Source organism: Silene latifolia, chromosome 3, assembly GCF_048544455.1.
Source record: "Silene latifolia isolate original U9 population chromosome 3, ASM4854445v1, whole genome shotgun sequence".
Classification (NCBI taxonomy): Eukaryota; Viridiplantae; Streptophyta; class Magnoliopsida; order Caryophyllales; family Caryophyllaceae; genus Silene; species Silene latifolia.
In genome coordinates, this window is record NC_133528.1 from 5863333 (window position 1) to 5880817 (window position 17485).

The following is a 17485-nucleotide window of genomic DNA, read 5'->3' on the forward strand; positions in this document are numbered from 1 at the left end:
CGGACGTATATTTTTTGCAACGAATGATCCGTTGCTTAAATGAGGTCCACGTGGCACCTGTTTGGTCAATTATGAGACGGATTTCCGTTGCAAAAAAATGTTTTCCGTTGCATAGTAGAGGGAAAAGTCAACAAATTGACTTTTTAAATTAATGGATAGCCGTCACAAAACCTGTAATTTCCGTTGCAAACACAAATGCATTGACTTTTTAATTAATGGATATTTGTCACAAAACCCGTAATTTCCGTTGCAAACACAAATGGGAGATTCAAGCATTCCTGCATCCATTTTCCTCCATTTCGTTACGATATCAAACAATTAAACAATAAACTTTAAAGAAGCCAACAATATAGAAACTTGGAATTGTTCATTTAGCAAATTTAAAAGAGTACATACATTGAAAACATCCTCAAAAAAAAATCCATACGTAATTTGCTAAGCAATTTCGTTGTCTAGCTATTATGGAGTAATCTAGCTAATTAGTTGGGATTGATGTCGAGTTGCCACTTCCACCATCATCATTGAAGTCGTCTCGATTTTGGAACTGGTTGCTAGAGTTTCCCGATCGAGAACAGTAAGCTTTTGACCAAGTCTTGCTGCAAGATTCTGAACAAGTGTAGTTTTACCAGTACCAGTTTCACCAACCGAAATACGGGCTCATTCCATTTTACACCACAAGCTATCATCTCCAAAACGTGAAAAGAACTATGAAGCTCAACAAAAGGTTTCATTGCATGAGAAACCTGTAGCACAGTTAACAAAATACAGTTTAAATATTACATCGGAAAATAACTTGATTATTAGGACAGATTTATTCAACTTACAGCATTCTCTCATCGGAAAAGGTTTCTTTCTGTTTGCAATACAGGTTAAAGCAGCGTACATCCCGCTCCTATTACCCCGTCATAGGCTCGAGGCGTTGAAGCGATAAGATAATTTAAAATACCATACAAATAATATAATATTTTAAACCAATCTCCATAAAAATATTAGGATGAACTCGAAACATAAAATACACATAACGCTCATGACAAGAAAATCATTAAGTATTCATCTCACAGACCTTCAGTGCAGTGATACAAATCAACCTTTGAAGTTGATATAGTTGAAAATAATCGAAAACCTCCGGCAACTGTAATAGCCTGCAAAAAAAGTGAGTGTTCAGAAACCCGGTTAAATTCCCCATACTAATATCATGCTAGCAAATAACGGCAACTTTGAGGCAATGCAAATGACTACCTCTCCATAACCAGTCAGAAAAGAACTATTACCCTCCAGAAGAGGTAATAGAATTGATTGCACATCTGAAGCTGCTTGGTCTATATTTTCAAACACCACCCACAAGCCAGTTTTAATAGCCTGTTTTAAGATAGTCATTCAGTGCATTAAAAAGAGCGTCAATTAGAAGAGATGGGGGAAAAGGATAAATCTGGAACACGAGAGCTCAAGGCCAACTTATAAAATACACATTACAAACTGAGACAACCTGAGTCAGAGGACCTGGTTGCCATCGGAACTCTCCAGGCAGCTCGGTACATACATAGCTTCCAATTAATCGCTTCCCCTGCATTTTAAATGTTCAAAGTTACACTTATATAATTTCATCCTTCTTCTGGTACTAATTATAAGTTGAGTAAGAAAATAAAAAGCTGACAGGTAGTGTAAAGGGGAAATGCCCACAAACAAGACTTTAGTGTTACAAGAGATTGACGTTGTAATTGATCCACATAGCCCAAGTTGTTAGTCCTTTATAATACCCACCACACTGGTGATATTTGGTCAAATTAGTATCTAAACAATTAATATCTAAATAATTTGTTTATTTATAAAATATTTTTGGCCTGTAATGGTTACAAAAAATGTAAATGGTACAAAAAACTAAACACAGTTTGAGAGAATAGGTAGAGACACCTTTTATATGTCGTGTTTTGATGATGCGTAGTATAAAAATTACCGGCTATTGTAGGAAAACAATGAGTAACAAGACGGAAGCGAAAAATTGCTTGAGGTTGACAAACAATATGCACAACCTTCTCCAAAGAAACTGGGCACACACTATAGTCAATAAAAAAAAAATCTTCATGTAATGACGAAAGGGCATACTGATAAGCTGCAATAATAGAGTTGAGTAGTAATAGGAATTCTAACTTGTAACTAAGGAAGTACTGCCATGGAAGTATGCTTGCTACTGGAATATAAAAGGAAGTACTATCATGGAAGCATGACTGAGGAAAATTAAGTTGGACAAAAAATAGTGACAATCACCATGTTCACATAAACACAATCCAAAGTCCCATAAGTGATAACTAATTCTCCCAGTAAATCAGAATAACTCATATATAATATAACCTTGATCAATATTCCTTCTCAGTAAATCACATATCTCTAATTGTGATTAAGATTTTTGAATGAAACGTAAACATTCAACTACTAACTACTACAGATTATAATAACCAACATAAACAAGAACATAACTTCAACTTATAAAATACTCTCTTTGTCCGAATCATTTGTTTACCTTTGATTAAAATAGTGCTCGCAAAGAATATAAAAGTTAAACAAATGTTCGGGACGGAGGGAGGGAGTAAATAATGAAAAAAAATAAAAGCATCAGAACTACCAAATATTGAGCATGTACAGAAGGAGTAATTAATAGCTTCAAATTAGTGTTACAAGGATCATTTATCCTTATGCTTAATTTCTAAGAGTCCACTCAATTTTTGATCCCTCTATAGTTATATCATGGGCTGATATTATCACCCTACTTTTTTTGGGTTTCCAATCACACCTAGGCTCAGATGGCTTTATTTTACTATAGATCAACCTCTTTTAAATCCAAAACCTAATGATTATGAAACAGGAAGAACTTACCTACTAGTCACGAGAAAGATGCTGAATATAGGAAGATCGGCAACATAACAAGTACTGAGAATTCCTCAATCGCATGTTTTTGTCACAACAGTTGGAATAGTTGAGTGGCTCGAATATAGTTATGGTTGATGGCTCTATTTTAACAAATTTTATGATGATCTAGTTTGTTCTCATTGCAAGACATGAAATTATTCACACCTCATTAACACTACACACCCATTGTTGACATGGGAATTAATAATATTAAAAAAAAGTGCGCATTTAGCTCTGATTAAGCAAATCCCAAATCGAAAGATAAAATCCAATTAAAGAAGTTGCACATTTAGCCATTTAGGACTGATTAAACATGCCCTAATCGAAAGTTTAATTCTAATTCTAACCTAGATTTTTAATCTAACAATTAACCACATAAATTTGTAGATAAACTATTTGATTCATACCACATTAGCAGGTTGAAATCAAATCTAAACGTATAGAACAAAAAAAAGTTCCTAAAAAAAATTAAAAACAATGACAACCAGATTGAACTCGACAGTCTGCAAGTATGTGGTAGAACAGAAAATCAAAAACTAGATTAGAAAACTTACCCGAAGATCCCAAATCAATTTGAGTTGGAAATGGAAATAGAGAAATTGATGGTGAGCCAAATCCATCTTCATTGATAGGAACTTACCCGCAAAATCAAAAACCTAGATTAGAAAACTTTCCTTATTTCGTTCATCTTGATCATTTTAACTTGTTTACAGCTTGATCAACAATTAACCCTAATCTTCATCTTCTCCGATTCTCTTCCCTTTAATTTTCCTCAAATCCATCTTCATTACAATACATTATGAGGAAATCGACCAATTCAAAGCCGGGTACATTGATTACTTCCCTGGGGAGCCTCTTAGAAAGGTTGCTCACCGCAAAAGCTGATAGAGAAATTGATAGAAACTTACCCGCAAAAGCTGCCTCTTGGAGTAGTCAGCAAGCAGTATAGACGGCAGTGAGCGGTGCAGCGAATATGGTTGTCGAGGATAGGCTAAAATTGGGTAAGTTTAAATGGAAATGGGCAATCTAATTTGTACCGGGGTGTTCATGTTAGGGTTTAGGAGATGAACAATTGAACAAAGCTCTTACATCGATTATGTATAAACCGATGGCAACAAAATTTTTAACATCAGTTTTATATAAAAACCGATATAAACATACTAAACTACATTCAATTGACATCGGTTTTTTGAAACAACCGATGTCATTTACTAACATTTACATCGTTTCAACCGGGGTTGTGAATTTTGACTTGTCTAAATAGTATAAAGATGGGTTTTTAATAAAGAGGGAAAATGGAAATAAAACCCGCGCATGATGGTTTATTAGGAATTGTAGGAGTTTAACCAATATGCAACGGATAGGCATTACAAAATCCGTTGCATAAATTAACCAGCTTTAAATTTATTAGGCGGGTAAATAGATATGACGCATATCCGTTGCAAATTTTCATTAAGCCGTTACATAATTTAATATCCGTTGCAAATTTTCATTTAGCCGTTGCATAATTTAATATCCGTTGCAAATATAATAATATCTGTTGCAAGTAATACTTAGCAACGGCTTATACAGTTCGTTGCAATTAGTCCGTTGCAAATCAGCCTTTTTCTTGTAGTGAATTATCGCTAATTAAACCAATCTCTAGTCTCAATAACTCAAAGCGTTTTCTAGCTAACGGCTTAGTCAAGATATCAGCCCATTGCCTTTCGGTACTACAAAATTCAAGTGAAATGTTGCCTTTCTCTACATGATCTCGTAGAAAATGGTGTCGAATATCTATATGTTTGGTCCTCGAGTGCTGAGCAGGGTTCTTAGAAATTACTATAGCACTCGTATTGTCACACATAATAGGCATACGACCTACATTTATACTATAAGCACATAGTTGTTGTTTTAACCAAAGTAATTGAGAACATACCAGTCCAATGAGATACATACTTCAAAAGAGAGACATTGCAACTGAATTTTGTTTCTTTGATCCCCATGTGATAATACAAGGTCCAACAAACGTTGCATACCCAGAAGTGATTTTCCTATCTAAAGAGCATCCTGCATAATCTGCATCTGAATACCCTACTAGATCGAAATTACACTCAAGTGGATACCATAAGTACAAATTTGATGTACCAATTAAATATCTCAAGATACGTTTAACTGCAATCATATGTGACTCTTTAGGACACGATTGATATCGCGCACAGACACATACACTATACATTATATCAGGACGACTTGCAGTTAAATATAAAAGTGAACCAATCATACCTCGATATGTAGTCTCATCGACGCACTTACCATGTTCATCTATAGTTATCTTCTTTTCAGGTACCATAAGTGTATCGTAAGATTTTGCATTTTCCATACCGAATTTTTGAATCAGTTCCTTGATATATTTCTGTTGGTGAATCTTTATACCATCCTTTGTTTGTTGAATTTGTAAACCTAGAAAGTACTTCAATTCTCCCATCATGCTCATTTCAAACTCAGAAGTCATTAGATCTGAAAAATACTTGCACAATTTTTCATTAGTAGAACTGAATATAATATCGTCTACATAAATTTGTACAACAAGTAAATTAGAACCTTCGGATTTTAGGAACAAGGTTTTATCGACAGATCCTCTTATAAGATTATTTTGTAATAAAAACTTGGATAATCTGTCATACCATGCCCCTGGAGCTTGTTTCAAACCATATAAAGCTTTGTCTAATTTATAAACGTGGTTTTGAAACTTGCTATCTAAGAATCCGGGAGGTTGTTCTACATAAACTTCTTCTTCCAAATAGCCATTAAGAAATGCAGTCTTAACGTCCATTTGGAATAATTTCATTCCTTTATGAGTAGCAAAGGCAATAATGAGACGAATAGCCTCAAGTCTTGCTACGGGTGCAAAGGTCTCGTCATAATCGATCCCTTCTTGTTGATTGTAGCCTTGGACAACTAGTCGTGCCTTGTTTCTTATAATAAGTCCTGCATCGTCCAGTTTATTTCTAAACACCCATCTTGTACCAATAACAGTTCGATCACTAGGTCGTGGCACTAAGTGTCATACCTTATTGCGTTCGAATTTTTGAAGCTCATCTTGCATAGCGGTTATCCAATCAGGTTCAGCAAGAGCTTCTTTAATATTGGTAGGTTCAATGGTTGATAGAAAAGAAAAGAACGAGCAAAAATTATTCAAGGACCTTCTAGTTTTAATGCCTTGTTCTAGATCCCTTAGGATTTTGTTCAAAGGGTGGGAGCTTTGATGTTTCCACTTTTTGAGAACTCTAGGCTCATTATCATTTGATGAACTCGCACCATCTGCAGACGTGGAATCATGATTTGTTCCCCCTGAGTTGGACTCGGGATTTTCTTCAGAAGTATCACTAACTTCATTAGAAATTTCATGATTTGGATCGGAAGTTACACCATCATTAGGTATAACTTCAAGATCTTTTTCCTTATCTAAGGAAGGATCAATAGTGTCATTAACTACGGACTCATCACTTCTCTTAGGATCGTTTGCAGAATTATCTAGTTCATCATTGATACGTTGAATATCTTTATCTTCATTTAAGGGCTCATTTCTTGCTAAAAAAAATCGGGCTCATCTGGATCCTCTTCTTCCTGTTCAACTTTATCAAACACATTATCTTCGTCAAAGCGAACATGAACACTTTCTTCTATGCGCAAGGTTCTTTTATTGAACACTTTGTAAGCTTTACTATGATCCGAATATCCCAGAAAAACAGCTTTGTCACTTCGGGGATCAAATTTTCTAAATTGTCTTTTCCATTATTGTGAACAAAGCATTTTCTCCCGAAGCAACAGATATGTGTTAAATTGGGTTTTCTCCCTCTCAAAAGTTCATAGGGAGTCTTTTTCAAAAATAGGTCGGATCATAGCTCTATTATGCACATAGCATGCGGTACTAACAGCTTCTGCCCAAAAACTTCTAGGGAGGCCACTACACAAAAGCATAGTGCGAGCCATATCGTCTAGGGTTCGATTCATACGTTCCACGACACCATTTTGTTGTGGGGTACGTGGTGCGGAGAAGTTATGCCCCACACCATTTTCCCTACAAAATTCTATAAACAATTGATTATCAAATTCTGTGCCGTGATCCGTGAATCGAAATAAGCTTTTTGTCATATTTACTTTGGGCAAGCTTAATTAATACCACAAATTCATCGAAAGTTTCATATTTAGAAGAAAGAAAGATTGGCCAGACATACCTTGAGTAATCGTCGACTAGAACAAATATATACTTTGATCCACCACGGCTTCTAACTTTCATAGGTCCACATAAATCCATGTGTACCATCTCAAGTGGTCGTTTAGTGCTAACTACTCTTTTAGGTTTAAATGAGGATCTAACATGTTTGCAGCGGGCACATGAGTCACACATTGTCTCTTGCTCGAATTTAATTGAGGGCAAGCCTTCAACTAAATCCATGGACTTAAGTTTCTTTAAAATAGTTGGACTAATGTGTGCAAACCTCTTGTGCCACAAGCAAGACTCATCTGAGGTTGCTTTCATACACGAGAAGGAATTTGTATTGACAACATTTAAGTCAATCATATACACATTCCTCATACGGTGACCCTCAAGTAAAACATTACTAGTACCTTCAATTATGATACGACAAGCATTGGCATGCAAAACAACTTTGTTACCTTTGTCACATAATTGAGAGATACTAAGTAGGTTATGTTTAAGACCACTTACCAGATATACTTTATCGATTGAATGGGAGGTTGAAATTCCAATTTTTCCTACTCCAATAATCCTACCCTTCTTGTTTTCTCCAAAAGTAACTTTGCCACCGAAGAAGGGCTCTAGTGAAAGAAAAAAATTTATGTCTCCTGTCATGTGTCTCGAGCATCCACTGTCGAAATACCATAGATTATTTTCTTTCACTACTACCTGCAAATGAATCAAATACAACTTTTAGGTACCCAAGCTAAGTTGGGTCCTTTATGGTTAGTGACTCTATATATTTGATCATTTCTAACCCATACTTGTCTTATTATTCTTTTGGCTTTAACATTGGGTTGTCTTGGTCTTTGTCTCACAATCGGAATATAAGGTACTCTAGGTTTTGTTCTAACAAAAGTAGCTCTAGATCTAGTACCTTCATGAGACGCTCCACAGTAATTGCAAATCAAATATTCTGGAAGATTAACATATTTTCTTTTTCTGAAATCGTGATCAGAAGGATTAGATTTGCATTTATCATGGTCTCTACGGCTATAGCATTCATGACCAAGTCCCATCTTCATGTTATTATCAGATTGTTCAGTGAGGAAGTTTAAAACTTTTGTGCTTCCTTCCCATTTATCATGAACTTATCGTGCATGTAAGAGTAATTCTTTCAAGGACTCAATTTCATTTTCACATTTTGAATGATCTACACTTGAATCCTTGGAAGAGTTACCTTTCTCAAAGTCTTCACGAAATTTATCAAAACGTTCATTCAAGACACGTTTCTCATTTTCATGTTGTTCCTTAAGTCCAGACATACTATCACTAGCTTCTTTCAATTGCTTAGAGAGAAATATAATTTCTCTCTTGTGTTCGAAAACCACACTATCTTTGCCATTAAGTTCATCTTTTAAAATCTCATTGACTTTCTTCAGCTCAGAAGTTATAGCATCACTAGCTGTAACTTTAGCTTGAAGATGCTTAATGTTGAGTTTGAGCTCTTAAGTTATGGCATCACTAGCCTTAACTTTTGATTCAAGAGCGTTTTTCTCAGCATTTGTCATGTCTGAAGTTATAGCTGGGGTAGCCATAACATTAGGTTTGAGCTTTTTGGCTTTGGCTTTTAGAAGTTGCTTTTCCTCGGCAATATCTAGAATTTGTTCCTTAAGGTCTTTTAACTCTAGACTTTGTTCATGACAATGATCAAGGGATTGTTCAAGATACTAAATTAAATTATCCTTAGAAAGTTTCTTAACTTGCTTTTTGAGTTCAAGAAAACTTACCTCTTCATCCTCTGAATCTGAATCTGAATTTCCAACAAGACACATCTCGGCATTTGAAGCATTACTTTCATTGTCGCTGTCGGAGAATAGGTCAAGACCGACTATTTGCTTAGGCAAAGATTGGCAGTTTCTTCTTCATCTTCGGATTCGCCATCTTCAGAGTCCAAGTCTCCCCAACAATATGCCATCATTACTTGCTTGAATTCCCTCTTTGTTTTGTCACGTTGATTTTTGTCTTTAATTTTCTTCCATGTAGGGCAATCTTTGATCATGTGATCATTATCACCACACTTGAAGCATCCACGGTTAGAGAAAGACCATTTTGACTCAGAATTTTTCTTGGGAGTTTGTTTTGATTTGTTATTTGTTTTATTTTGATTTTGATTGAAAGCCTTTTTCCTAAAACGTTTAACAAACAACACGGTTTCATCTTCAATGTCTGAAGAATCATTAATCTTGCTAGACTCAGCTTGTAAGGCCATCTTTTTTCTTGTACCAGCTTCCTCCTCATCCTGATTCAGAGTAATCTCGTGAGCCATTAAGGTTCCGAGTAGCTCCTGATAGGATAACGAAGTTAGGTCCTTACATTCCTCTATGGCAGACACTGTGACACCCTTAAAATTAGCGATAAATTAACACCTAAAATCTACGGAAAAACTGACAGGATATGTTTGTAATTGGTTCAACTAGCCAAAAACCTGTAATTTCAAAAAAATTTCTAAACCAATCACAACATTTCCAACATTCCCAATAGGCGGGTGCCAAAACCTGCAATGCTAACGAACTAATTTACATACATAGCTAACGATAAGAAAAAGTAAAGATACAAACCCAAAATAGAAAAGGGAGACATATGTCCCTTCAAATAATATACAAAACCAAAAGTTAAAAGGTTTACTATAAGAATAGCCAAAACTAGGTCCAAGGTTCCTTATGCTCACTAGCTCGTCTGTGACCCCAACAAAGCATCAACAACCTGTCAATCGCATTTTATACAAACACGAAAGCCACAATTCAGCGGGGAGTAACTTCGAGTCCTCCCAGCCACGAATCGTCAAAATTAATGTAACATGTAGTAAAACATGTAAACAATATGATAAACAATGTAATTATCATGTAATCTAACCTATGACCCCTAAACTGACCAAACTAAACTATCATGTGAATCATATAACAAATAGTAATCCAAACTTTATCAACTCTAACCGGCTTACATCTCACCTATTACAGTTCATAAAATCACCATACAAGAAAGGGCAATATATCAAAGACAGGCATAAGTTCTTAGCACCGTCAATAGTCACTTTGTAACTCGAGTCTATACCACGGGGTAGGGAAGGTAATGGAACCGGTATCTTGGCTCAGCGGTTAATATTAATAAAACATGGCCAAGACATAACACAACCCTAGCCTAAAATCTGCGCAGACCTAGACATGCGGATACACACCACCGCACCCAAGACCCACAATTTTTCTAAAACAAAGTGAGTACCCTAAGGAGTCCACCAAAGGGTTGGCTAGTACTTAAGCTGACCACTTACTAACAAAATAAGTAACGAGGTCATGCCCCAACTTGGATATAAATCCACTAGTCAGGAACACAAAGGCTATCAAGCAGTGAACATATACTCGTCAAAGACTATAAAGACCTATCTATGATGAAGGCCGAAATACTCACCTAGGACCTAGTCCCAGCTAGTCCCAGCTTGAATACTTTAGCCCACACCACACAAGACAAGTAAGACACCCACTTAACCATAAGAGGACAAAAAGTCCAACTTACCAACCTAAATGCTAACATTCTATCATGTGAAAGGCTATATAAATGTCTATTCAGCAGATAATCCAACAGTGTCCTCAATAAGAATTCAATACTAATTTCCAATTCTAACAATATTAACCATGTTAAAGGCTTCAGGGAATCTAGGGTCGTTTCTACAATATAAGAAGCTACTTAAATCAACTAATTACACATGTGAAATAAAAATATAATAAATGGCCTAAAACAAGAAAAAAGGCCGATTATCTAATTCATTCAACCGAATTTTTACCCGCAACCCCACCTGCGACAGTGCGGGTTAAATTGCGGCCGACCAATCACTCAATTAATCGACATCGCATCGGTCAAAGGGACTAAGGCTCGATTTTCGCAAGACAATCAACAAAACATTACAATTATCGCTATATAATTCATTCTGAGCCTAATCTTTACAATTTCATTTTCTAACCTATACTAACATATGCAACTACCAAAATAAATATAATTTTTACCTTTAACATAATTTTTATTACTAATTTGATTTAATTCAAAAGTTTACCCATACATTACTTATTCTAATTATCTCATTAATGAACCTAAAATGACGAACAATGCATGGAAAACCGCGAAACAAGCAACGGGCCGACCCGGGCCAGCCATGGGCCAGCCGTGGGCCTGCCGGGCCTGCTGCCGCCCCCCTACACCTCTCTTTTTTCCATTTTTGTTCATTAAAACATCGTCTGAACACGAATTAATCGTTCCCAATTCAACTTTGTTAACTTAAACTAACAAAAGGCATAAATTAAGCATGCATGCATCAAATTTTAACATGTGAAAATTTCTACTCAAACCAAAAATCACAAAACATCCAAAAATAACAAAGCATGTGACGATCTTCCGTCGAGTAACTCGAAATATGTTACCTTAAGCTAGAAAAGGAGCAATTAGCACCTTAAACCCAAACTCTAACAAGCACTAGCCGCTATCCTCGACAATATACGAGTCCTCCAATTCTTCACCTAATTAAACAATAAAAACACACAAATAAGTACATAAAACCGAAATTACCCAAAATTCGTCTTAAAACAACTTCAAGAAAACTGAAATTAAAACATACCAAGGTTATAGATCTCGGCGAGGGGATTCCGGAAATGTAAATTTCGTGAAAATCCGAGTAGAAATGAGGGAGATGTGACGATTTTAGCTTGAAATGTATATGAAAATGGTGTTTTGATAATGGAATGTTAGAGAAGGAAGAAGAAGAATAGAAAAATCAGAAAAAAAAAAAAAAAAAAAAAAAAAAAAGAAAGGGGAAGGGGGTTTGGTCCGCGGGAAAGGGAGAAAGGAAAGGAGGGAGTCGGGTTTGAGTCGGGATTTTTCGAGTCGGTTTTGACTCGTTTCGATAATAATTAAAACCGTAAGTCAAATGCAAATTCCGACAAGACCAAAGTTTTTAAACACGAGATTACAAGAAAATTGAGTATTCATACGACCCATTTCCAAATTCGTTTACCCAACGTTCAAAAGAATTGTCATTTTCCCCCCGATACGCCCTTATTTCGAAATAAAAAGTTTTACACGGTTTAAACTATTTTTAAACATTTCGAAACTATCAAAATAAATACTTTTCTTCAAAATATAATAAAATTATATTTCTTTGAATTATTTTTACTTTAGATACTTAAATATCAACTTTTATTTGATTAATAAATTATTTTCGAAATATATTAACGGTCCGAAATTACGGGGCGTTACAGACACTTTATGTCTCCATCTGCGAGACATGCTTCTGAGAATTTTTCTAGCAATTTCCTCGGAGTCAAAAGTTCTTCCTAAATTCTTTAGCTCATTGATGATGCTAGAAAAGCGAGAGGACATGCTGTCAACTGACTCGTTTTGCTCCATGGCAAACAGCTCGTATTTTCGCATTAGTAATGTCATACGTTGCTTTTTGACAACAGTGGTTCCCTCATAGGCTAATTCTAGACCATCCCATATTTCCTTGGCAGATGAACTGGTTGAGAAACGATCGAATTCAGTAGCAATCATACCGTTTTGCAATAATGTAATACCACTCAAATTTATAACTTTGTTTTTATTTTATAAACTTGAACTCGAGGACGAAGTTTTCTTATAGAGGGAAATATTGCAATATCCAAATATTTTAATATTATAAAAGTAATTTTCCGTCTTTTGATAAATAAACTTACAATATAATTTGCGGATTTCAAATCTCTAGAATTTCATCTTCTCGTCGAGTACGGAATAGACTTTAATATTAATAGTGGAGCCCGTTTCCTAGAATTACAATAAGAGCCAAACCCTACAATTCTTTACTCTCTCGTTCTTTCGGTGCCTCCACCCATTATTCATCTGCTTCATACATAAACATGCGACTATGTTTGTCTATCAATTTTCATGTTTGGCCAAAAATTAGAGCTGCCCACATTCACACAATCACACGTGAAACAAGATTCCTTTTCCTTGCTTTCCGGATTTCTCATATTTGCTCAAATTTATAGTCACCGTTATCCTCGAGTCAGCCGCATCAATTAATTTTCCGTCAAAAGGTAACACGATTCTACCGATCCTATTATTATTACTATTGTTCGAGGTTGTGTGCATATGTGCTATTTAATTTGTCGCGATTTATAAATTGAGGTGTTTTTTTAATGTGATATATTGCTTACCGTTCCTATTTTACATACTACCAATTGTACAATATTTTCTAATTGTGTTTATTTTGGGCGAGATGGGTTGACACAATTGTTGATGTGGTTGGGTTAAAATTTGTGTGTAATAGGAGAATTATGGGCTAATGGATGTGAGTTGTCTATCATGATTACCATGATTACGCAGTATATTAGTTAGGCGTATATAGAGGTTGAATTGATTAATATGGTATTCGGAGATGTGTACAAATGAGATTGAAAGTAATACTCCCTCCCAGTCACTATATTGTTCCCATTTGATATGGGCACAATACTTAAGGAAAAGTATTAAAATAGGAGTAAAAGAGTTGTGTGGGGTTGGTGATAGAAGAGAGGGATGAATTATTAGTAGTTAAATAAAGAATTGTGGGGCCAAAATATAAAGGAAAGTAATAAAATAGGAGTAAAAGAGTTGTGTGGGGTTTGGTGATAGGAGAGAGGAATGAGTAAAATAAGAGTAAAAGTTACCAAAAAAGGAAATGGGAACATTAGTTGAATAACCCATTTCGGGAAAGTGGGAACATTATAGTGACTGGGAGGGATTAGTTTGCATGTGCTGATCAAGCGGTTATCGAGTTTTGTGAGTGAAATAATAAGTTTGACACTAAGTTAGTTGTTATTATAATTGAGCTTCTTGGTTTTTCGGTTCGTATTGTATTTGATTTGTCCCTCTGACATTGACCCGTGGGTGAGTAGCTTAGAGATTTACTCTAAGTGCTGAGCATGGTTCATTATTGGACCTTTAACGATATTGATATTGAAATTAAGATTGGTTACTAGTAGTGAGTTATGGGCCGTTGTGCCATATTGTGTTTACGGTCCAGAGTGACCATGGTTAATGAGTTTTATTTGAGTTTGGAATCGATATTGATATGGAAATATTGTTTTGCGGTTTTACCCGCCAGTTCACTCACCCCTTGTCCTTGGCTTAGATTCGACGATGAAAATACGATACTTGGTTATATTATGAGATAGAGTAATGAGTGAGACGGAGTAATGACTGAGACGAATTAATGAATGAGATGGAGTAATGAGTTGAGATTGAGTTAATTATTGGGTCGAGATAGTATATTATATTTTGGAATTAGAAGGAGTTGGTTGAGTTTCAGATTAGTCATGGGGAGTGTTTTTATTATACTCTGTGTTTATTTTTATTTTTACATGTCTGTGTTTCCACGCCATGACCAAAACTAACTGCTAGATCGGGAAAGTTCCATTTAAGGAAACTTTCCATTTTAAGAAGTTTCTATTTTTGGTAACTTTCTATTTTGGGAACGGGAATAGTTTAAGTAATTGTTTATCATTTATTTATCTTTCAGAGGGCGAAATTGTTGTGGAATATTACTGAGCACCCGACTATTTGACTGCAGTACTGAGGTAGGGAAATACACTTGACTTATTATCGTTGTTGTTGAATTGTGTTGACTTGTTTGTGTTTCATATGACCAAACTGTGAACGTTGACTTGATTCGTGGTTGTTGATTCATGTTATGATTCATATCCTGGAATGTGCTTGACTGAATTGATCGTATTGAGTATATTATCACAACATTGAACCTAAGGCATGATTCTATGATTTACCAGTTCAATGATATACATATTGTGTTGCATTAATTTCTTGAGCATTCATATGCATTGGAGATGGAGGATGATGTGGTGATGTGGTGTGGTGATGATGATGTTGTGATAAGGCCCAGGCGGGTTCTGCAGGACTTGCCCTGGTGTCCTGTGCGAAATGGCGGATCGGCTACGGTCGATATATAGTCTACCGGGGATCGGTATGGCTGGGTTGTACGGGTTATGAGATATGAGTTGAGATGGAGATGGAGGTGACGGAGGAGCATGCATATCATACTTTGTTGTTTCATTGTATTCCCTACTCAACCTCGCGGTTGACCCTGTGTATTCGTGTACGCCCGTGATGATCCATTTTTGGGGAGCGATTGAGTTGTTGAGACATATGGAGCTGGCAGGGGAGAGAGCATGGATCACCTGACTTAGAGCTAGCCCACTTTTATTGCAGTTTAGCTATCAGACTTTATTTTCAGTTTTGGGACATGATCCATTTGAGTTGTAAACATTTATAACTTTCAATTTAAAGTACTGTTTATTTTTCCTTGGTTATCTACTGCCTCGGGTTTCCGAGATGATAACACCCTTCTTTATCTGAGGAGTCCTAGTCCAGGCCCTTAAATAAATGGGGGTGTTACAAATAAGCTTATTGCTTTTGAATTTTTCTCAGCCTTTTTATAATCCGCCTCAATATAATCTTCTTCTTTCTTTTCGACGGTAGTGCCATTATTGGTTGCAAGTAAGATCTTATTCGGACCATTCTTGATAATCTACCAACACTCCCAGTCGTTTCCTTTAATGAAATGGGTCATCATATTTTTCCATAAACCATAGTTCTTCCCATTGAATATAGGACACTTAAGGTGTGGAATCCATTTGATAAAAAATAAATGCAGCGGAAAAAAGATAAATAGACTAAAAAAAAAAGATAGATCAGACTCTAGCCGTTAGGCTTATCAAGAGCACGAGGCTCTGATACCAATTGAGGAGTCTATTGATCGAATACGAAAGAGGGGGGAGGTGAATTGAGTATTAAAACGATGACCACTTTTTCGAAATATATGATGTAAAATTAATTGTTTGATTTTATTGATTAAAATCAACTAATTAATTTACTAATAATAAGCGCAAAATCGAAATAACAAAAATAAAGAGAGAGAGAAAGAGAAAGAGAGACACACAGGATTTTTGAAGTGGTTCAGTTTCACATGTCGAAACCTACGTCCACTATTCTCGATTAATAATTTTTAGTACCTTTCTCCGGATTTCAAAAATTATCAATCCACTCGTATAATCAACTATGTGATTATAACTCAGATTGAGTATCGCTAAATACTCTAGGTTTCTCTTACGTTAATAAGAAAAGTACAACGATAAATACTAATCTCACGTTATGCGAGTGAGTATACTATCTTTGTGTACTTAGTATCCTATAACGATTTTTCTTCGAGTGATTGTCAAAATTGATGCACAACTTTTGTATAAGCAAATTGTAAAATAAGAATTAAAGCTCAAAGAACTTTGCTTAAAATATTTTTCTCTCTAAAAGTGTAGATGTGTGTCCCTATTAAATGTTGAATGAATGAGAGTATTTATAGTAGTAGAGAATTAGGGTTTAGGAATGTTCTGGAATTAGGGTTTAGGAATGTTCTGAAATTAGGGTTTAGGAATGTTCTGGAATTATGAAACCCTAAACGACTTGATGAACAAGTAAGAGACAAGGGTAGAGGAATTCGGCCTCCTAGGGTTTCGGCCACTAGGGTTCGGCCTTCTAGGGTTTTGGCCGGCCCATTCGGTCCCTCTTGCTTCCATAGTCCACAACAAATCGAGATAGAATTTAGTTAAAACCCTAGGTTGCATGACGACATAAATATCGTGTTACAAACCAATAGTTTATTCAACTTAAATTCTTATTAATTAATTTCAATTAAAATAAATACTCTCTTATTCTTATAAAACACTAAAAAATATATTTTCCAAAAATTAACGCATCATTTTTGTCTAGCAATGAAGTTATGGCTATGAGGTCATAACTTCACTAACCTTTAAATCAAACAAAGTAAAACCATTACCGGATGACGACCTATACTATCTAATCTTCAGTATATCTTCAGTAAACGAATCGTCTCTTCACAAATCTCTCATCTTGAGTCTCGTGGTAGTTATTTGGTCTTGATCTTGAACATTACGATCAAATGTCTTTGAAGTAAAACCTCCTTGGTCCAATACTTCAAGCTTGCGTCATTGTAATTGTTCCTTTCTAAATTAAGACTTAAGCACACAATTACACGCATATGTTTATAATATTAAATCCACATACAAATCATTACTGTCATTATCAAAACAACTAATTAGGACTAAAGGTCCAACACCGCGCTAGCCAACTTATTAAACGACAACAACCATCCGTACTTGTTGAATTTCGTTGTCTCTCCAAGCCCGACAAGGAAGGTGGTGTCTAGTGGTTAAAATTTAGGTGAATTCTCAAGGGTCATTTCAGGTTCAAGCCTCCTAAAAGCAATCTTGTGAAGTATTTATGGCATGAGGCTATGCTTTTTAGACTTCG

The 17485-nt window shown here is 35.7% G+C and overlaps 1 protein-coding gene across 1 annotated transcript; it reads right to left on the reverse strand.

Annotated features, from left to right (window-relative positions):
* Window positions 1-350: 350 nt before the first annotated feature.
* Window positions 351-3703, reverse strand: LOC141645856 (midasin-like). Its single transcript, XM_074454037.1, has 5 exons — window positions 3459-3703; window positions 1487-1564; window positions 1240-1359; window positions 1064-1142; window positions 351-743 (listed from the first exon to the last, which is right to left on the reverse strand). Exons 1-5 carry the CDS (start codon window positions 3528-3530, stop codon window positions 715-717), a joined length of 378 nt encoding a protein of 125 aa, XP_074310138.1. The 5' UTR covers window positions 3531-3703; the 3' UTR covers window positions 351-714.
* Window positions 3704-17485: the final 13782 nt, after the last annotated feature.

Excerpts from the sequence above, each read along its gene's own strand:
- LOC141645856 (XM_074454037.1), bottom strand. The coding sequence starts at position 3,530 with ATGAAGATGGATTTGGCTCACCATCAATTTCTCTATTTCCATTTCCAA. Across the intron at positions 1,565-3,458 it reads AATTGATTTGGGATCTTCGG|GGGAAGCGATTAATTGGAAG; the intron begins GTAAGTTTTCTA and ends TTTAAAATGCAG. Across the intron at positions 1,360-1,486 it reads AACCAGGTCCTCTGACTCAG|GCTATTAAAACTGGCTTGTG; the intron begins GTTGTCTCAGTT and ends ATCTTAAAACAG.